The 23,578-nt window shown below is 33.4% G+C and overlaps 1 protein-coding gene across 6 annotated transcripts in view; it reads right to left on the bottom strand.

The window, feature by feature from the left end:
• The window catches only part of NBEA (neurobeachin), a 667,546-nt gene that overhangs the window by 509,865 nt on the left and 134,103 nt on the right, over nucleotides 1–23,578 (bottom strand). For 4 of the 6 annotated variants that reach the window (XM_082700384.1, XM_082700385.1, XM_082700381.1 and 1 more), the window contains exon 11: nucleotides 7,908–8,016. In XM_082700384.1, the coding sequence (XP_082556510.1) occupies nucleotides 7,908–8,016 (109 nt within the window). Of the gene's footprint in view, nucleotides 1–7,907; nucleotides 8,017–10,179; nucleotides 10,286–23,488; nucleotides 23,511–23,578 lie in introns of those variants that run through there. The other 2 variants (XM_082700388.1, XM_082700387.1) reach the window with 2 other exon arrangements.

Here is a 23,578-nt window from a genome sequence, read left to right as displayed (position 1 = left end):
AGATATAATCTGTATGATAAGAGCTATATGAATTGTGATGGAACATATCTGGAAATAGAATTTCAGAAGCCTGGAAAAAATAGCATCCACTTCAGAAGTAACTAAATCAAACAGGAGCAATGGATGTTATAGGGACAAGTTGCTATTCAGTAAAAAGAGGTCTTTCACACATTTAAAACAGCCCACAATGGAAGGGATCACCAGAAATGTTCGTTTTTATTGCAGAAATCAGTGTGTGTATACACACACGTACACACACACGTACACACACACAGACATACATTATATTATGAAGTAAATTTTGGGAAATTGTTTGAAATAGTAGAGGCACATCATGAAGTAGGTGATCCTCAACATCTATTTCATTCATTTCAGGATCCCAAAATTGAGCTCCAAAAACCTAACCCAACATGAATAACCTATGTGTTGTTGTTGTTGTTGCTGTTGCTGTTTTTGAGGGGAGAAAGGTAGACAATGATTCATCGAAATTTCATGGCAGCAAATAATTGAAAGTAGGTCAAGACTTAACCTGAGCAATCAAATTGGAGGAAAGGATGTTGTTAAGTAATTGAGAGAAAGGAGCTCTTCTGTCTATCCTCAACCTGGATATGAGAGCCTATAGCACTAAACTGACCTGGCAACCTTCTTAGGACCACAAAGAATAGTAGCTATAGCAACAAATAAAATCACGAGTATGGGTAGCCGAGCAGACATACAGGAAAAACCGTGGGTCCTTGATGACGTAATTGAGACTCAGGCACAAAATTCTAAAGTCCAACTTAATGGACATGTTTTACTGGCTATACTGATCTACTCCCCAACTTTCCCCATCCTATTTCTGTGCTTGGGAACTCCCTTGGCTATTGGCTTCCGTTGGGTTGGACTGTTAGAGACACCAGCAGGAAATTAAAGGACAAGAAGAAAATGAAGTTGGAGGGACCCTGGCTTTACTCCTTCAGGCCAATATACTATATTCTTTTACTGAAGACCACACTCTGGTCAGGTACAATTTCTCCCACAACTATAGTAACTTTCTTTTTGAGTTATGATAAACACTCACCCCTCTCACTTCTGCGAACCTTGCTGATCTCCCTTAACAAGGCTCACAACATTTTAAAGAGCTTTGCCTTAAACTCTTTTCCATAACCAAGTCTGAGTGTGCTGTTGCCTGCTGGAACTATAAGTGATAAGTTACCTGTCACTAGACTTCCAGTTTCATTAGCAAGCGTAATTGCTAAATGTTTAAGCTACTTTGAATCATTTTTTTTAATTAACAACAACAAAAATATTGAATACATCAGATAACCTCTAAGTTTCCTTCAAACTCATATTTTGGCAAAAGAAAACAAAGTACCTCAAAATTTGTTTATGAAATAGTCTAAATGTAATGAATAAGAAAGCCTCTCATCATTAGACTACCTTCCTTGATAACTAAATTATACCTTCTGAGACAAGGAGATAAAGCTAAGGGACGGTTAACCATTAGCTAATTATTAGTTGATGATAAAATAAAAATGGAATCTTTATTATCTATACTATTAACCCAGCAACTGATCTTTATATTTTTTTTAAAGATTTTATTTATTTACTTGATAGATGGAGATCACAAGTAGGCAGAGAAGCAGGCAGAGAGAGCGGAGGAAGCAAGCTCCCTGCTGAACAGAAAGCCCCATGCAGGGCTGGATCCCAGAACTCTGGGATCATGACCTGAACGGAAGGCAAAGGCTTAACCCACTAAGGTACTTAGGTGCCCCGCAACTGATCTTTAAAAATAAAAAAGTGTGACTGTTCATCTGGGAAGGTAAAAAACATATGCTTTGAAGTATTCAGACAAGGATGCAAATGCTTTTCACTTATTCAATTAAATCCAACAAATATTTATTAAGGCAGGCACTCTTTCTTTAGGTGCCGAAGACGTGGCAAAAAGGTGAGAACAAAAGTGATACTGTCCCTCCTTTCATTAAGCTGAAGCTTACATTCCAGTGAAAAGAAGCAGAAAATAAGCAAGTAAAAAAAGAAGTCAGAATCGTGATGTAAAAAAATTAGCAGAGGAGGGAGACAGTTACTGATGGTTATGTAAGAAGGGGTGGTATTCTATTTAGAGTGATCAGGGAAGACTTCTCTGATAAGGTGTCATTAGCAAAATCCTAAATGAAGTGTAGAACCAATCCATTTTGGATATCTACAAAAAGAATAATGAAAGCAATGGGAAAATGCACAAGTCCTGAGATGGACTCATGCTTACACTTTAGTTTTTAAGGGAAAGAGAGAGGCCTTTGCATGGCCAGTGTGTCTGCAACAAAGTAAGAAGGGACATGATAAGAGATGATGTCAGAGGTAAGAGAATTGTTAATTTACCCTCAGAAGGATGGAGCAGTAAGGTCTGAGACATTTTAGGAAGACTAGTCTGACTGCAAGTGAAAAACAGATTGTGGATAACCAAAGTGAAAGAAAAGATAACTGTTTGAAATACGATGATATCAATGTGATACAGAAAGGAGTAGGGTTTTAAGTAGGAAGCAGTCACTCATTCTGGGTATGTTTTGATACCAAGACAACATAATTAGGAGGGTATGAACTTAGTGTGTGAAAAGAGTCAAAAAGATTAAAATTTTTGGTCTGAACTACTTGGTGAATGGCAATGCTATTAAGTAAGAGAAAACTGAGGAATGAAACATTTGAGAGGAAAATCAGTCTTTAAAATTTAGAAAGAAGAGGCACTAGTAGGAAAGAATAAAACAGGAGACCAAGGAAGTAGGAAGAAAACAAAGAAAGAATGCTGTCACAAAATACAAGTGAAAAGAGCATTTCAAAAAGGAAAGACTTTTAGAACGGAAATGTTAATAGGTCAAATAAGATGAAAACTGAGAATCTTTAGATGTAAGAATGTAAGACTACTGGTGACACTGACATGAGCCATTTTAAGGAAAAAAATACTGAATGGAATAGGGGTGGATCTAAAGCTAAATAGGGCTCCAGGAATATAAGGATGGATTAACATATGAAAAGCAATTAATGTAGTTCACTAAACTAAGAAAAAATTGAAGAAACATCATAATTATCTCAAATAATGCAAAAAAGGTGTTTGATAAAATTTAGCACCTATTTATGATTAAAAAAAAAAAACTCTTAGCAAACTTGTAGTAGAGAGCTTCTTAATTTGATTTAAAAATCTACAAAAGTAACCTACAGCATAAGCCATACTTAGTGGATGATTATTGAAAGCTTTGCACATGAGATCTGAAATAAGATAGGGATGCTCACTATTACAACTTCTGTTCAGCACTCTACTGGAAGTCTTAGTACAATATCAAGGAAAAACATAAAAGAATAAATACTGGAAAGAAAAAAATAAAACTGCCATTCTCCGATGACGAGATTTTCTATAAACAAATGCTTCTGAGAAATCAATGAACTACTAGAATTAATAGAAAAAGAGCAATATAAAAGAAGAGTATATAAAGGTTGATATAAATACCAATTATATTTCTATATTTCTGGGACAAATAAAAAACCAACATTTGAAAAACCTCAAGTTATCTAGAAATAAATCTAGAAAAAGAAAGTTTTCAACACAGAAAACTACCAAAGAGATCTAAATAAATAGAAGAAAACACTAAATGTATGAACTGGATGGTTTGATATCAAGATATCAGTATAATACAACGAAAATTCTCGCATTTTTGATGGAAATTGAAAGGAATATATATATGTGTGGATGTGTATTTATATATATTTATATATGTATATAAATTTACATTTATATTTGTGTGTGCATAAAAGCAAAAACCCAAGAATAGCCAAAGCAATCTCGAAGACCAATAAAAATAGTTGACACACTATGAGATATCAAATACTATGAGATATCAAAATACACTAAAAAGGCATACAAATTATGATAGTGCTGTACTGCCTCAAATGGGAAAACCCACAACAGATCAATTCTGGCAATGATCCCACTTATATAATGGTCATCAGATTCATAGCAAAAATTAAATTGAGATACAGTGGGAAGTCAACTTCAATAAACAGTACCAGTCCAGCTAGCTACTACATACTTGAGGTTAAAGAGAAATCTGACCTTATGCCTCATGCCCTACACAAAATTTAATTCTAGATGGACTGTAAATAGAAATGTGAAAAGTAAAACAAAACTTTAGGAAGAAAACATAGAATAGTCTTGTGGCTTTGGGATACATTAGTGTCCAAAATGGGATAATCATAAAAGAAAATGAAACATGACATCTATTATAATTAAGGACTTCCATTCACCAAAACGTCATTAACAGAATGGAAAAGCAAGCCACAAGAAAGTGATATTCATGATACATAGCCAACAAAGGTCTCATATCTGTCATAAAAACAGAATTTCCACAAATCAATAAAAAAATGATAGACAATTCAAATGAAAAAGGGCAAACACTCTGAACAGGTGTTTACCAAAAAAGGATAACTACCAAAAGACAATGTATGAAAATGTTCAACTTAATTTATCATCAGGGGAAGGCAAATTAAAACATAATTTGATCTATAGACTATAAGACTATCTTTGCAAATCATATATCAAACAAAGATTGGTGTACAAAATAAAAAATTGCTACGATTCAATAATGAAAAGAAAATACAATGTTTTTAATGGGCAAAAATTTTTAAAAGACATTTCTCTAAAGAAAATATACAAATAGCCAATAAGCACATGAAAAGATACTAAACATGATTAGACATCACAGAACTGCAGATTAAAAATGATACGTCATTGCCGATTTGGATGCCTTTAATTTCCTTTTGTTGTCTGATTGCTGAAGCTAGGACCTCTAGTACTATGTTGAATAGCAGTCCTGCACACAATGGAATACTATGCAGCCATCAAAAGAAATGAAATCTTGCCATTTGCGACAACATGGATGGAACTAGAGTGTATCATGCTTAGCGAAATAAGTCAAGCAGAGAAAGACAACTATCATATGATCTCCCTGATATGAGGAAGTGGTGATGCAACATGGAGGCTTAAGTGGGTAGGAGAAGAATAAATGAAACAAGATGGGATTGGGAGGGAGACAAACCATAAGTGACTCTTAATCTCACAAAACAAACTGAGGGTTGCTGGGGGGAGGGGGTTTGGGAGAAGGGGGTGGGATTATGGACATTGGGGAGGGTATGTGCTTTGGTGAGTGCTGTGAAGTGTGTAAACCTGGTGATTCACAGACCTGTACCCCTGGGGATAAAAATATATGTTTATTTAAAAAAAAAAAAAAAAAGAAAGGACAAATACCCAACTTTTGTAGCAGCATGGATGGGACTGGAAGAGATTATTATGCTGAGTGAAATAAGTCAAGCAGAGAGAGTCAATTATCATATGGTTTCACTTATTTGTGGAGCATAACAAATAGCATGGAGGACATGGGGAGTTAGAGAGGAGAAGGGAGTTGGGGGAAATTGGAAGGGGAGGTGAACCATGAGAGACTATGGACTCTGAAAAACAATCTGAGGATTTTGAAGGGGTGGGGGGTGGGAGTTTGGGGTACTAGGTGGTGGGTATTATAAAGGGCACGAATTGCATGGAGCACTGGGTGTGGTGAAAAATAATGAATACTGTTATGCTGAAAATAAAAAATAAATTAAAAAAAAAAAATGATACGTCATTTCACACCCACTAGGACAAGCTAGAATTAAAAAAAAGACAATTAACAAATGTTGGCAAGGATGTGAAAAAAACTAGAAACCTAACACACTGCTGATGAAAATGTAAAATGATGGAGCCACTTTGGAAAACAATCTGGCAGTTTCTCAAGTGTTTAAACATTGAGTAATGATAGGACCCAGCAAATCAATTCACAGATAGGTATCTACCAAAGAGAAATAAAAATATATGTCCACACAAAAACTTGTACATGAACATTCACAGCAGCTTTATTCATAACATCCAAGGTGGGAAAAACACAATGTCTATTGACATTTGGATTTATAAACAAAATGTGTCATATACAACAATTAATATAAATTAAAAGGATAAAAGTACTGATACATGCTACAACATGGATCAAAGTTATACACATTATGGCACATGAAATGAGATACAAAAAGACAAATATATGATCTCACTTATATGAAATATCTAGAGAACACCAAATCAGAGTCCAAAGTAGATTTCAGGTAGCCTAGGAGTGGGGAGGTCTTCAAAGGAAATTGGGCAAACTGGCAAAAGACATAAATAATTACTCCACAAAAAAGAAAAAGTGGATGTACTATAAGTAATATGATAATATGTCCCAGCTTACCTAAATTTTCCAAAAATAAAAATTAAAACCACAATGAAATAATATTTTATACCAAACTTGACAATATAATTTTAAGGATATTAATTTTGAGAAAGAAGAAGAACTGATTATAATGTCTTTTTTTAATTTAAAGTCCATTTACTGAATTTCTAATTTTTAAAATTTTTTTAAGATTTTATTTTTAAGTAATATCTATGTCTAACTTGAGGCTCAAACCTGGAACCCTGACATCAAGAGTCACATGCTCTACTGATGGAGCTAACCAGGTACCCCTCAATGAATTTCTTATTTTAAGCTAAGTTTTAACTATAAAGGAATGCTCACTTTAGAATTATACTGGTAAACTCACAGCAAATAGATGGAAAGTATATTCAAGGGGTAGCTCCTGTTACTGATCTTGTCATACACAGTAATATCACAAAGGCATTTCATAATACCTAATTCATGTAAAACATATTTCAACATAAAATCTTCTAAACAATTCTTAATACTCTAGATAGAAAATAATAGTTGTCCATAAAACCAAACATCCTAATGAGAAGCTTAATTTTCCCTAAAAAATTATTTCAGTAAAGAAATGCTGCCAATGACTGATCTATTTAATAACATACCACTCCTCAATCACCAGTCCTTCGAGAAAGAATACTTACTTCGAAGCAAAGATAGGTTATAGGATTTCAAAGGCAGAGCAATCTGAGTTGAAAAACTATCTCCAAAAGTCTTCTCAATATTATTTCTGAAGGGAAAAATAATTTTATTCCTCTAACTTGAGACCTCACCTCTATTATTTCTCAAACAGTTCATTTTCAGAGCAGCTCGGTGTTAGAGTTAACTGATGGAACAGGTTTGAGAGAACTAATGTGGATGACAGATTATCGTTAGGAAAGAAAAAGGCCAATACTTGTATTCGTGACCTTCCCCTTTAATTTTGAAAAGAAATCACATGATACAACCAGATTCTTATGAGACCATAATCAGAAACCCAGGATTCATTACCAGAATTAGTACAGTTGTGACTAAAGCAAAGGTCATTAAAAAAAAAAAAAAGAAAGAAAAAAAAATGGCACAAAATGAGGAAAATTAAGTCCATCTAATTTGTATTGCTTATATTATGTAATGATTAGAGAAAAGCTACCTTAAATAATCAGATATATGAAAAGCAGAGACAAATCACAAACTAATGTCTTGCTTATTACAAAAGAAAGATTGTTCACTTTATAACTGAACAATTAAGGAAATCCATGTAAAATAAAAATTTAGAAAATCCATGTAAAATAAAATGGACAAAACTTTTCTAAGAAAATTGTTTGAATGTAAAAATAGCAAAGAAACAACTAGATAAAAGAATTAAGGGGAAATACTTGTAACTTTGAAATAAAGACAGAGGAAAAAAGATTTCTTTAGTTTCTATCTTTACTAAAAATTCCTTATTTATATAGATTCCCTGCTCCCAATTTAATTCAATGCCTACACTTAAGTCTCACTGCAAAATATAAAAGTAAATATTTGTGAATGAGCCAACAATAAAGAGTAGTACATGAAAAGAGAAAGCATAGAGAAAATATAGTTAGGGGTTGTCAGTTCAGCTATGAACATAACACAATAAAACCATCAACACATATCGCTTACCTTTTCAAGTAAGTAGCCAATGACTAAAAAGCCTTTTCCGCCCAGCATCTGTTCTTGCATGGCTACTGAACTTTTAAGTAGTTCAACCAGGAATGCCAAAAGAGTAGCACTGCATGTAAAGTACAAATAATTTTAATTATGTAATCATCAAATGCTGATTATAAACAAAGTGTTCCATTTCAGAATTTTATTATGCCAAAAGATAACAACCAAATTCAAATCTAATCTAATTTTGCTGACAAAGATTATTATATTTTATATTGTACACGAATATATTTTCTCACAAGCATGAGAAAACTAGTCTCATCTCTTTAAAATTAAGAATCATAAATCAAAACATAAATGCATTTTTTTATATTCCATAGTCAAACACTGAAGGTCATCCGCACATATGTACATTACCTGCTTCAAGTAAATCTAACATAAGAAACATGCGCACAAATACATCAATTCTCCACAATAAAGACTTTCATCATAATATTCTTTTAAAGAACATACTATCTTAGAGAATTTTAAATACGTATGTGATATTGCTTTGGAAAAACACACTTGTTTTTAAAATAAACTTTTCATTTAGACCTATTTTTCAAAAAATCTTATTTTTTTTTTAGAAAATATCCAGAGAAATATGCAACATGTTATTTAATATGTCCATATATGCCCTCAGGAAAGCTCACAGGAACAGAAAAACAAATGATCTGTATAATATTGAAATGAAAGTGGCAGGTAATTACACAATGTATACACAAACACACAAAAGCACACAAAGATAAGTGCCCAAAGATAAAGCCCTTAATGTGTCTGTTGAATGAAAGAAGAAAACAAAAGAAAAATAATAACTGCATTGAATTAAGCTTTGATAATATATTACTTCACAAAGTTATACTGAGAATTTTTCAACTAGCAGCATTAATACACAATGGTATTCCTAATTAAGAAAATATATATTCCTTCATTGTATATGGTTATTGTAGTTTATAATAAGTGACAAGCCAAACTTCATCAGCAATTAAAATATCTATTTGCTGTGTTTTGTAATGTACCCTAAATTACCTATTTATATTCACAAGAAAGAGTAAAACCACAAATTTCTAAATATATTTTAAATTCACCAGTACTCATTACTGCAAGGAATTAAGAAAATCTGTTAAAGAGGAAACTAGAAAAAACTAAAGTCCAAAAGTGATTTTATTCTCTCAAGTTACTCTCTTCTGGTTTCAATAGAATTGACAACACATTTCTCCGATAATGTGGCTATTCTTGTTCAAATCAGAAATATTCTCATTGAAAGAATCAATAGCAAAATTATTGTTATCATAAAAACTAATAGTTTAATGGGTTACATGACATCAGTCAGAAAAAACTGGAGTATATCTGGAAATAAAGTACTTCATTACAGGAAATTAAAATTGAATTACATTGATTGGCTCTATTTCTTTAAACCACACAAAAAAAGTTAACTGGTATCACAAGTCAAAGATGTCCTTTTACCTTGTCCTAAAGTTAGACATTTACAAATAAACCACAACTACCAAAGAATCTCTGGGGATTTTTTTAATGTTTCTGTAAGGAAGAACAGCTATTGGGCAATCTATTCATTTTTAATGAATTGTATCAATGATAAAATCCACTTCACAAATAACTGCACAGGTACTACTGCACAAAATACTTCAACCTAAATGTTTGAGAAGAATAAATAAACTACTGCACAGAGATTACACAATGTCCTAATCTTTTCATGGAATTCTTAACTACACTTAACTTAATGATGTAGGGGGAAAGATGACTAAAATTCCTAAAAACCAGCACTGCCAAAAGAAATGCCTATGGTTCCTATGGTCCATTAAAAAAAATGCAAAAAAATATTTTTTATAATAAATCACCCTCTATATAAAATTACCATGGATTTTCTTATTCTTTTCTATCAGAAGCACTACTCTTTCTCAAACATCTAAGGAATAAGCTCAGACTTCTCTTCACAGTGGAGTTCCATTACAAAATCAGAAATATTAATTTTATTCCCAAATCTTAACACATGACTATGCTAACCCATATAAAGTTAATTTCACTTCAGTTTTAGCTACAATTGAAAAGTAAATGCATTCACTAGCAAAAGTATTTTACATTTATACCTAAAACTGAATGCAATAGCAATACCACATGTTAAAAAAAAAAATCTTTAAAATAGGTATATTTGACATGGTGGATGTAATAGTAAATAGATGGCCATCTTCGAAGAGTTACATTTTCAAACATAATTTAACAAACTTACCAGTAACTAAAATGCATCGGATTGCTGCGGGGCTCACAATAAACTTGCAAAATTCTGTGTACTGCCATACAAAATTTCTCTCCATTCTTGCCTATTTCCAACTCCCCTAGATACAAAGGCAAATATAAAGGATACTTCAGCCCATTCCTATATCTCCTACATACCACTTCCTGTCTAGACACATCAGTTCATCTGCAGAGGATCTAAGTATATAGGATAACCCAAAACCAAGTATCTGTGTCAGCCAAGACTAGTATACACAACATAGAAGATTCTCTTGAAAAGTATAGCAATACCTAGAAACAGATTTTCATGGAATCCTTTACTTGACAAAAAAATGCATAGTAACTTTTAGCTCATATAATAAAATTGCTAAACTTTTCAATAGACAGTACTATAACATATCACGTTCTATACGTAGCAATTCTACTACAGGAATAGTTAAGGGTGTTTAATAATCCTGTCTCCCTTTAAGGAAAACGACACTAACAATCTATACTGTTATTTTTAAAATATAATTACCATCTTCCAGTTCTTAGAAAGCTCCCATTAAATTAGACAATAGTATTCATTTCAAGTAACATAAAGTGCTAGGCCTTAGGAAAAATGAAGAAAATAGTATAATAATACCTCTAACGACAGCATATTTATTATCTCTCTAGAGCTTTCTGGTCCACATTATTAAAGAATCCCACATAGTTTTCGCCCACAAATACCTGAGAATATTTAATAACTATGCATGAACATGACTAATTTCTGTTTCTAATGAAAAATATGTTCCATATTTAGGTTCCATTAAAATTTATATATAGATTTGGATTTGATTTTAATGTAACTTTATCTGTTTCAGTTTGTCCATTATTTATTTTTTGAAAGTAACTAGTGTGGACAACTCATGTCATGTGGTCCTAAAAGTTTTATTATCTTTGATATATTTCATTATTTAAAGATGTAATATATCCTAAGGAGAGACCTAATATATAACAGAAATTATTAAGATTGAATATGTAACCTAAGTTCAGTTCAAAGACAAGTTCTTAGAATATAGAAAACTGACTTTTCAATCTGCTTTGTACTGAAACAAGCCAAGTACCTCAGTTAGATGAACTGCTTAAATATACTGATATAATGTACATAATGGATATAATGTAAAAAATTAAAGACTGCCCAAGATCCAACACCCCTTTCCCTTTTAAAAGGGTGTTTTTAATATCTTAAGAAACACTATGGACTAAGTAATTGCCATAACAAACTCAGAAGCAGATTAAGTTCCATTGAGATTAAGGTCACAGTAAGGGTAACTCTTGACTTTTTCTAAGGTTTCATCTTTCATGTAGCCTAATTTGTTATTAAGATATATTGAAATCTTGCAAAGGATGATTAAAATTATACAAAATATCTAATACCATTGTTTCTATGCTATGCTTTTGACTAGAAAACTTTTCTGAGATGAGAGTGATCACAGCAGGAACAAAACTGTAAAAGAAATCAACTCAAGTCCATACTCAAGATAATCTCTCACTCAACGCAATTAATTTCTAGTGACACACAGGGAAAAATAAGCCTCACAAAAGTTAGAAGAGTTAAATTCCTTCACAGTTCAAAATCAGAAAGCTCTAAACCAAAATTTCTAATTACAGGTACATCTAATGGTCACTTTTAGACAATGTATTCCTGAAGATGCGCTCTTAAAAGAACACTGCCTACCTGCCTATGAATGCAATGAACCTGATACGCAAACTGTCACATTCATCAGTTCGGACATCAAGTGGAGATACATGCTGAAATAAGTAAAATACATTTATCTGCAGAGTCAAATAAGGAAAACAGTGAAATGCAGCACAGTAAAATGTAAGGACAGATGGAACACACCGGTAGCACATGAAACCACTAAGCCTGCCTTTAGCCATGAAATATCTCAGTAATTTCTACCTTTTCTTACAGCCTGATAAGGAAACAGGCAGCCTTATAAATTGGAATTGCTGATACTGTCATGGCTATTTAAGAGTATTCTTTAAAGGCCCTATATTAATCAGGCTATTACACATTTTTACCTTCTTCTGGTAACAGATTATGACTTTATGTTTCATCTGCTATGTTATTTCTGACCAAATATAGCCAAAAAGTCTAAGTTTATAAACTTATAACTGAAATATCTCAAAATCTTTCTTATGTAGGAAACAAAATTTTAAAATTTTTACTTCTAAAGGAACTTATTCTAAACCTCTTATGACATAGTTGTATGTTATTATATAGTATCTACTGGTATTAACATAGTTTGAGAACAAAATAGCCTTTTGATCAGCTCCATTCCTAACTCTAAAAAGCCAAAAGATACTTACTAAAAAGGCTCTATTGTAGCAGAAATAACTCTCAAAGCCTACTGTTTTCAATTTAATTCCCACTGAAAAATGACCACTTATAATACTCTAAATGTGCTTGTCCCTTTATGAAAATTGAGTAAACATACTACAGTAATGTGTAATCCATTGGATACATGAATACTTCAGAAATTTCATGATGTAACTTCCTAACACCCAAGTAGCTCAAAATTTCAAAAGTGAGACAGAGAGGTCATAATAACACATGTGTGACCTTAACTATGCATGCATCCTCCAATGCCGTTCAAGATCAAAATATGCCACAGCAGGGAGGCCAAATGGCCAGTCCTTTATCCTGGTGCTGGCTCCATTTTCAGCCAAGCCCAGCCTATTTAACAGAAGCAGGGTTAAAAAGTACACCCTGGAGGTACTAAAATTATCCAATAAGGAAAATAGTAACAGCTGACTGCACAAAAAGCTGAAATAATTATTTCGTATTCAGGCTTTATAGGAATTTTCTGTTGTTTTTAATTATCTTTTAAATAATCGGGCAAAAAAAACCTGACTTTTTTTTTATTCTTTCTTTTCTTTTGTGTTTGTGTATACAATTCTAAAAATGACAGAATTGTAGATTTGTATGACTGTACCACAATCAAGATAGATCAGTTCCATCACACCAAGAAAAACCTTCATTTATCCTATCCCTTCTCAGCTTTATAATCACATCCTTCCAACTCCCATCATCTTGAATAACTACTCATCTCTTATCTATCACTACAGTTCTGACATTTGAACAATGTCCTATAACTGGAATCATATAGTATGCAACCTTCTGAGTCTGTCTTTCTGACCTCAATATATTGCCTTTGAGATGCATCCCAAGTAGTTGTGTATGTCCAAGAGTTTATTCCTCTAATTGCCAACTAGTATTTCATTTTACAAATGGATTATCACAGTTTGTGTACATCTGAGTTGTACTAGCTAACAATTATGAATAGGACTATTATAAATATTCATATAAAGGCTGCTGTGGGAACACAAGTTTTCACTAATTTCTCATAAATGCTAACCTATGAGGAGAGAGGCTGAATAAAAAGGTAACTGTGTATGTTTAACTTTGTAATAAACTGCCAAACTGCCAGAGTGGCTGTACCACTTGGCAATAGCACCAGTAATCTATTCCAGTTGCTTCTCATCCTTGCTAGCACTTGGCACCATAAGTATTTTCTATTTTGGCTATTCTACTAAGTGTGTAGCTATATCTTAAACTAGTTTTAATATACATTACCCTATTGATTAATGATGCTGAACATCTTTTCATGTACTATTTTGACATCCTTATATCCTCTTGGGTCAAGTGTCTGTTCAAGTTTAAGCCCATTTTTTAAATTGAATTTTATGTTTTCCCATTATTAAAGCTTAAGGGACTTCTTTACATATTTTTGATATAGTCTTTTGTCAAGTAAAAATTTTTCTACCATCTTCCTCCAGTCTGTAACATGTCTTTTTGTTGCATCTTTAGAAAACTAAAAGATTTTAACTTTAATGAAGTCCAAGTCAAATGTATCAATTTTTGTCTTTTATGTACATCCTTCTATTATCATGTCTAAAATGATGTTGCCTAGTTTAGATCACAAAGATTCTGCCCTATATGTTTTCTTCTACATGTTTAATAGTTTTATATTTTAGATTTAGAGTTAATTTTGAGTTAATTTTTTTAAGGTGTGAGGTTAGGTCAGGAACCATTTTTTGGCATATAACTATCCTTCCTCCCTTAGACTGATTTTGCACCTTTGCTACAAATCAATTGTCCATATATGTGCAAGACTATTTCTAGACTCTATTCTGTTGTATAGATACATGTGTCTATCACCTTGCTGATATCATATACTATATTCTTTCTTAGAGCTTTATAGTACATCTTAAAGCCAGTAAGTATTATTCCCTCAACTTTATTCTTCTTCAAAGTCATTTCAGCTATTCTTGTTACTTTATCTTTTCATATAAATTTTAGAATCGCCTTGCGTATATCAACCAACAAAGCTAGCCAGGATCTTAATTGGTATTGTGTTGAATCTATAGGTCTCTTCAATGACATCTTTACTATTTTGTGTCTTCCTAAACATGAGCACAATACATCTCATCATTTAATTAATACTTTCATTTCTTTCATCAGCGATTTATAGATTTCAGCACACAGATCCTTACATGTTTTGGACATTGATATTTTCAATACTTAACTTACTTCAATTTCTGAAGCTATTGTTAAAGGTATTTTTCACTTGGTATCCTACTATACATTGTTAATGCACAGAAATAAAATTTATTTTTGTATGAAAAACTTGTCTCTTGCAAATTTTCTGAATTTGCTTACTAGAATTTTGAGTGTATTAATCCTTAAGAATTTTTTACATAGACAATCATGTCATCTGTAAAAGGGACAGTTCGATTCTTTTCCTTTCCAGCCTGAATGACTTTTGATTCTTTATCTTGCTTTACTGTAATGGTTAGATGTCTAATTTGGATCAAAATCACAAAGATACGGCTCAGAGCTGAATTCATACATAATGTTATTGAGCAACTTCCCAGGTTCTTCCCTTTCCATGATTTCCCCAATAATTTCTGGTTGTGGGGCCCTTCTTCTCATTTCTGCTGTCAAAACGCTAGTCCTTCAATTTCCTCACTGTGCTGCACACTTCTATAATGCTGTTCAAATTCAGGGCAAACCATTAGTAAAAGAGAGATGAAACAAATCAACATAGAAGTTTCTGGTTCTGAAAGTAAAAATCCTGGAATCCAAAAAAGTCCATGCATTCTATCAAGTAAAAAGCTAAACAAACTGATATATATCAACAGCTCTTCTAGGATCCAATAAGAGAGGAGAAGAACAAGGCAAACCGATGCCCTAAAAATTTGGGAGACAAAGAGCAAACTATAGGGAGTCATGGATTATTGGAGCAAAGACACACAAGTGGAAATCACTATGGCAAACAGTGCCCAGGTAGGGAAAACTGAACTGTAATTGACAAATTGCCGAAATCTCAGTGGTTTCAGCCGCTCCATAGAGAGGACTCTACATTTGTAGTATGATTTATTTCCAGGAGATCAACCAGATTTTCTTAATAAGCAACAGAAAAATCCTCCCAGGCTTTCCAGGGGAAAGGAAAATGAATTTGAAATATACCAGAGCAATCTATTAACAAGGCCTGCCCTCAGGAGAAACTAGTTAACCAATCCTAACCTGCTGAGGTATTTTAAGAGCCCAACTGACTGAGAGAAGGGAAATATCTAAGTATAGCCAACTACAGTCATCTTTTCCCACCCAATGGGGCTGAAAAAAACCCTGAGAAACACTTGTGAAGTTTATAGTTCAGAGGCATAAACTGACTAAAAACAAACAAACTAACAAACAAAAAAACAGTATTTAATCACAAGGCTAAGGATGCTTTCTCTCCCCAACACCTCACCACCATATTCCTACAGGCCTATTTACAGCAGTTCCTTTTACCAAGTCCATGGTGTCTGACTCTCAAGAAAAAATTATACTAAGCCCTTATGGTAAGGGCTCTAATGGATAAAAGAGACATCATAAAAGAACAAATGGACAATGTAAAAGCAGAGAGATGGAATTCCTAAGAACAAAAAAGAAATGCTATCAGTAAAAAATACTGCGAAAGAAATAAGAAGTGTATTTGATGGGAATATTAGTAGACTGAACATGGGTGAGGAAAAATCTATAATCTCAAGTATATATCAACAGAGTCCTCAAAAACCCAAAACCAAAGAGAACAAAAACTAAAAAAAGAAAAAGAATACCAAGGGCTGTGGGACAACTACAAAATGTGTAACATACACATAATGGGAATACCAGAAGGAGAAGAATACTAGAAAGGAACAGAAGAAATATTTTTTAAAAACAATGATTAAGAATTTCCCCCAAAATTTTTATCAGAAACCAAACCACATATTCAGAAAACTCAGAGAACACCAATCAAGATAAAAGTCAAAATAAACTATACCTAGGTATATCATTTTCAAATTAAAGAAAATCAAATATAACAAAAAATTCCTATAAGAAACCAAAGGGAAAAAACACAATACCAAGAAAGGAAGTAAGATAAGAATTACATCTGATTTTTCCTCAGAAACCATGCAAGAGAATGGAGTAAAAAATTTAAAGTGATGGAGTAGGGGAGGGGAGGAACCCAGCAACCTCAAGTTCTCTACTCTGAAAAATTATCTTTCAAAAGTGAAGGAAAAATAAAGACTTTCTCAGACAAAAACTGAGGGTATCTGTTGCTAGTAGACCTAGCGTGCAAAAAAATGTTAGCAAAATTTCTTTAGCAAGAAGGAAAATAATAAAGTTCAGAAACTTGGATCTATATAAAGAAAACCAAGAGCACTAAAGAAGGAATAGTGAAGGTAAAATGAAAACTTCTATTTTTTTTTAACTTTTTTTAAATCCTAACTGATCTAATATACAACAGTTTCTTCAAAATAGTAACAGCAACACTGTATTTCATCATGTATACTTATACATATGTATATATGCCTATGTATGCTTCTATATGAAATTAATGATATATGAATGATACTAGGAATAAGAAGGAATGATTATTTTGTTGATATGAAGTACACACAATACCCATGCAGTTGTATATTGTTGATAGTAGAATTTAGTTGCAGACTCTGTGGCAACAATTTAAAAAGGTTAATAAAGTAATTTTAACTGATGTGCTTCTAAGAAAGGAGTCAAAACGGAATTATATAAAATGCTTACTTAAAATCAAAAAGAAAAACAGTAGAAGATGAAAGCAGGAACAAAGAACAAGAGAACAAATATAAAACAGTAATAAACATGGCAGCTATTAATCCAAATACAAAAATAATCAACTTGAACGTCAATGTCTAAATGCATCAATTAAAGGTCAGAAACTGTCAGGATAAAGTGAAAAACACAATCCATCTATATGTTGTCTAAAAAAGACCTAGTTTAAATATAAAGACACATACAGATTTAAAATATATATAGGAAAAAATATACCATGTTAACAACAATCAAAAAAAGTAGAGGTACCTACATTAACTTTGTATAGGGGAGTCTTCAAAGCAAGGAAAGTAATCAGAGATTAAGAAGGGCATTATATAATGATAAAGGTGTCAATTCTTCAAAAGGCATTACATTTCTTAAAGTGTAAGTGCCTAACAACAGAGCATCAAACTAGTGAGGCAAATACCACTAAAACTACAAGAAGAAACAGATGAATCTACTGTCACCCTTGGAGACTTCAACACCCCTCTCTCAGAAATTGACACATACAGCAGGCAGAAAATCAGTTAGGACATCACTCAACTCAACAACACCAACAAATAACTGGAGATAACTGATATCTATACATGACTTCATCTGACAACAGCTGAATACACATTTCTCTGAAGCACAGAGAAATACACATGGAACATTCGCTAAGTAAGATCATATTCAGGGCTGTAAATGGCATCTTACAAATTAAATTTTCTCTTTATTTATTAAAGAGAATAAAAAATCATATATGTCTACTCTCAGATCACAATAAAATTAATAATTAGAAATCAAAACCAGAAAGATAACTGGAAAATCCCATAACATGTGAAGATTAAAAGCACATTTCTAAATAACATGAGTCAAAGAAATCTTCAGATATAGTAAAAATATTTTGAAAGAAATGAAAACACAACTTAGTATAATTTTTGGAACGGAGAGAAAGCAATGCTTACAAGGAAATTTACAGCACCGAATGTTGTGATACTGGATTTATAATATCAGTATACATATTTGGTCTTCATCCCTCTTTCTGGCACAAAGCTCCTAAAACCCTTGAAATTTCCTAAGTGATGAGTGAGAGAAAGATGTCTTTTGTCATGTTAATGAGATAACTTTTGAAATTCAGCTAAGGACAAGACCTAGTTGCCAGTGAAGCCAACCATGTGATTAGAAGATTGGAACTTTCAGTTCCACTTGCCCCACCCAGTCTTTCAGGAAAGGAGAGAACCTGGAGATCAAGTTCAATCACCAAGAGCCAATGACTGAATCAATCATACCTATATAACAAAATCTCCATAAAATCCCAAAAGGACAGGGTTCAGAGAGCTGGTCTGTAAGCACATGGAGATTGTGGCAGAGTGGCATGCCTGGAGAGGACATGGAAGCTCTGTGCCCTTTCCCCATACATTGCCCTATGCATTTCCTCCATCTGGATGTTCATTGAACCATTCTTCTGTATCTTTCATCATATCTTTTTATCACAAACCAGAAAGCCAGTAATTAAAATATTTCCCTGAGCTCTGTGAGACACTCTAGCAAATTAATTCAACTAAAAGCGATGGTGGTAGGAACCTCTGATTGATAGTTAGTCTGTTACATGTCCAGGTAACACCTGGCATCAGAAGACCAAGGAGGGGGGTCGATCAAATTTCCAGTCTATAGTCAGTTGGTCAAAAGCACAGGTGATAATCCGGGCTTGTGAGTGGTGTCCTAAAGTCATAGCAGCAATCTGCTATGACTGGGCCCTTAACATGTGGGATCTGACACTATCTCCAAGTAGACAGTATTAGAACTGAATTAGGGGCACCTGCGTGGCTCAGTCATTAAGTATGCCTTCCGCTCAGGTCATGATCCCAGGCTTCTAGGAACAAGCCCCACATTGGGCTCCCTGCTCGGCAGGAAACCTGCTTCTCCCTCTCCCATTCTCCCTGCTTGTATTCCCTCTCTCTGTGTATCTCTCTCTGTCAAATAATAAATCAAATCTTAAAAAAAAAAAAATTAAATTGTAGGACAACCAGCTAATGTTATAGAGAATTGTTTGGTGATGGCAGTGGTATAGGGAATCATCTCTCCACACACACAAGAATCCTGAGTTCAAACCTCTATTATGCACCCCTAGAAAAGAAGAAAGATCTAAAATAACTATCTACATTTCCACCTTTGGAAACTAGAAAAAGAAGAGTAAACTAAATCCAAAGTAAGCATAAGAGAAGAAATAGTAAGAATTAAGGTATAAATGAAAGCAACTGGAAAGAGCAAATCAATAGAAAAAAATCAATGAAACAAAAAGCTGATTCACTGAAAAGATCAATAAAATTGATTAAGCATCAAGCCAGCCTAAGAAAAAAAAGAGAGAGGACACGAAATACTAATATCAGAAATGAAAGAAGAGATGTAACTACAGATCCTGTGAAAATTAAAAGGACAAAAAGGAATACTAGGAACAATTCTATGCCCACAGATTTGATAACCTAATGAAAAGGACCAGTAACCTGAAAGACACAATCTGTCAAAGCTCACACAAAAAGAAAGACATTCTGAACAGATCTAGATCTATTAAAGAAACTGACTCAATAATTAACAATGTTCCAAAACAGAAAGCACCAGGCCCAGATGGGTTCACTAGTGAATTCTATCAAACAATTTAAATGGAAAGAAATTATACCAATTCTCTACAATATCTTTCAGAGGGTCGAAGCAGAGTAATTACTTCCTAACTCATTCTTTGAGCCCAACATCACTCTAATACCAAAACCAGACAAAAAGATTTTAAGAAAACTATGGACCAATACCTCCCACAAACTTAAATACAAAATACCTCAACATAATATAATAAATTGTATCCAAAAAACCATAAAAAGAATTATACAACAAACCCCGTGGGATTTATCCACAGTATGCAAGGCTAGTTAAAGATTCAAAAATCAATTAATATAATCTATCACATCAACAGCTAAAAAACAAAAATGATGTGCTCATATCAATAAATGCAGAAAAAGCATTTGACACAATTCAACAACCATTCATGATAAAAAAAAAAAAAAAAAAGCTTAGTAAAAAAGGAACTTTCCCAACTTGATAAAAACTATCTATTAAAACCCTATAGCTAGGGGCACCTGGGTGCCTTAGTCAGTTAAGCACCTGCCTTCAGCTCAATTCATAATCCCAGGATCCTGGGATTGAGCCCTGTGATGAGCCCTGTGATGGGCTCGCCACTCAGCAGGGATCCTGCTTCTCCCTCTCCCTCCACGTTCTCCTCCCCACCCCACATGCTCCCATGCTCAAGCTCGCTCTCTCTCTCCTACTCTCTCTCTAATAAATAAAATCCTAAAAACAAAAACCTAAGCTAACATCATACTTAATGATGAAAGCCACAAAGATTTCCCACTAAGATCAGACACAAGGCAATGATGTCTCCTCTCATCGCTCCTTCTCCACATCATACCAGGAGTCCTTGCTATTGTGATAAAAAAAGAAAACATATACAAATTGGCAAGGAAGACATGAAACTGTCTTTGTTTTTTAGGTGGTATGATTATCTGTATAGAAAAATCCAAATAATATACAAAAGTCCTCTTGGAACTAATAAGAAATTACAGCAAGCTTGCAGGATATAGATTAATTTAAAAAGTCAATTATTTTCCTATAAACAAGTGAAATTTGAAATTAAACCTTTAGTATTATTTACTTTAGCAAACCCCCCAAAAATACTTAAGTGTAAATCTAACAAAATATATACAAGATCTAAGTGATAAAAATTATAAAACTCCAGAATGATATAAAAAATGAACTAAATAAATGGACAGTCCAGTAGATGAATAGGAGGAATAAATACTGTTAAGATGTCAGTCCTTCCAAATTGATCTACAGGTTCAGTGCAATACTAGCCAAAATCTAGTAAGTTATTTTATGGATAGTCATAATGTATTCCAAAGTTTATATGAAGAGTCAAAAAATAGCCAACAAAGTACTAAAGAACAAAGTTGGAGGACTGACACTACCAACCTCAAGACTTACTATAAAGCTATGGTCATCAAAATAGTGTGGTATTGGTGAAAGAACAAAAAATAGATCAATGGATAGAACAGAAGAGAGAGCCCAGAAATAGACACCAATAAATAGTCGGCTGATCTCTGACAAATGGAACAAAGTGTCTTCAATAATGCTGCTGGAAAAACTGATCAACCACATGAAAAAGTAAAGTAAAAAAGTAAATCCAGAAAACAGACCTTACATGCTTCACAAAAATTTACTTGAAATGGACCACAACCCTAAATATGAAATGCAAAACTATAAGTAACTCCTAGAAGATAACATAAGAAAAAAAACATACAAGACCTTGAGTATGGGGATGACTTTTTAGATACAACACCAAAGACACAATCCATGAAGAAATAATTGGTAAGGTGGACTTCATTAAAATTAAAATCTTCTCCAGGAAAGACACTATAAAGAGAATTAAAAGACAAACCACAGATTGGGAGAAAATATTTGCCAAAGACATATCTGATGAAGGATTATTATTCAAAATATAAAAAGAACTCTTAAAACTGAACCGTAAGAAACAAATAAGATGACTAAACAGACACCTCACTGAAGTAGATATACAGATGACAAATAGAGATATAAAAAGATACGTCACGTCATCATCAAAAAGATGATGCATATAAAAAAGATGCATCACATCACGTCATCAGGGAAATGCAAATTAAAACATTGAGTTACGACTACACAGCTTCTACAATGGCCAGATTCCAGACCACTAACACCAAATGCTAATGAGGTTAAAGAGCCACAGGAACTCACATTCACTGCTGGTGGAATGCAGAAAATGGTATGGCTACTCTGGAAGACAGCTGAGAGGTTTCTTACAAAACTAAACATACATTTATCATATGAACCAGCAATCACGCTCTGCGATATCTACCCAAAGGATTTGAAAATTTAAATCCACCGAAAAACCTGTAAAGTGTTTGCAGCTTTAGTCATAATTGCCCAAACTTGGAAACAACCAACATGTCCTTCAATAGGTGAATGAATAAATAAACTGCTACCTACAAAGGAATGTATATATTCAGTGCTAAGAAGACATGAACACTGAATCCTGAAAAGCCATGGAGGGATCCTAACTGCATATTACTATGTGAAAGAAGACAATCTGAAAAGGTTACTTATTATATTATTTCAACTATGGCATTGTGGAAAATACAAAACAAGAGACAATAAAAAGACCAATGGTTTCCAGGTAGAGAGTATGAGCAGCAAAAGGATGAATAAGTGGAGCACAAAGAATTTTTAGGGAAGTAAAAATACTTTTTATGTTATTATATGATAGATACATGTCATTATACTTTTGTCCAAACCCACAGAACGTAAAACACCAAGAGTGAATTCTGAGATGCTACAGATTTTGAATGATTATACTGTAATAATTTAGTTTCATCCTTGATTTAAAAAAAAAAAAAAAGTCATTCTGGTGAGTGACATTGACTAAGGGAGAGGGTATCTATTTGTGGGGAAAGGGAGTGTAGGGAAATCGCAGTACTGTCTTGATTTTATTGTAAGCCTAAAACTGCTCTAAAACAATGAAGTCTCTAAAAAAGTTAACACAAATTTTGGGGCGCCTGGATAGCTCCGTCGTTAAGTGTCTGCCTTCAGCTCAGGTCATGATCCTAGGGTCCCGGGATGAGCCCCGGGTTGGGTTTCCTGTTCCAGGGGAAGCATGCTTTTCCCTCTCCCACTCCCCCTGTGTTCCCTCTCTGTCTGTCTCTCTGTCAAATAAATTTTAAAATCTTAAAAAATTTTAAAACAAATTCTAAAATTTAAAAATAAAAAGAATATCAAAAGCAAAAGAAACTATGCAGAGAAGAAAGTTTTGGGTTTTTATTTAAGGCATGTTGATTTTGATATACTTTCTACATGGTTTGGGTATAGGGACCTAAATAGAAGATAACTAGAAAAGAAGTTTGGGAGTTGTCAGCATAGGTATAAGACTGTGGACCTAGAAACAAAATAAAGAAAAAACAAATATAATTACAATACTAAACTGACTAGAATCTCCTGATGATGACTTATTAATTCCTTTCTTAAAGATTCAACTCAGTGCACGTATTGGTCATCACATCCAGGGAAGAGTAAGGAAAAAGAACCTCAACAATGGGGACACTCTTGGTATTATACCCACTTTTCATCAGAAAATCTGGGCTTCTGAAAGTGAAGAGATCAGCATGTGACAATAGTTCTTGTAAAAGCAAATAATATTTATTTTAGCTTC

This window comes from Mustela nivalis, assembly GCF_964662115.1.
Source record: "Mustela nivalis genome assembly, chromosome: 15".
NCBI classification, from domain to species: domain Eukaryota; kingdom Metazoa; phylum Chordata; class Mammalia; order Carnivora; family Mustelidae; genus Mustela; species Mustela nivalis.
This window is presented reverse-complemented; position numbering and strand designations above follow the sequence as displayed.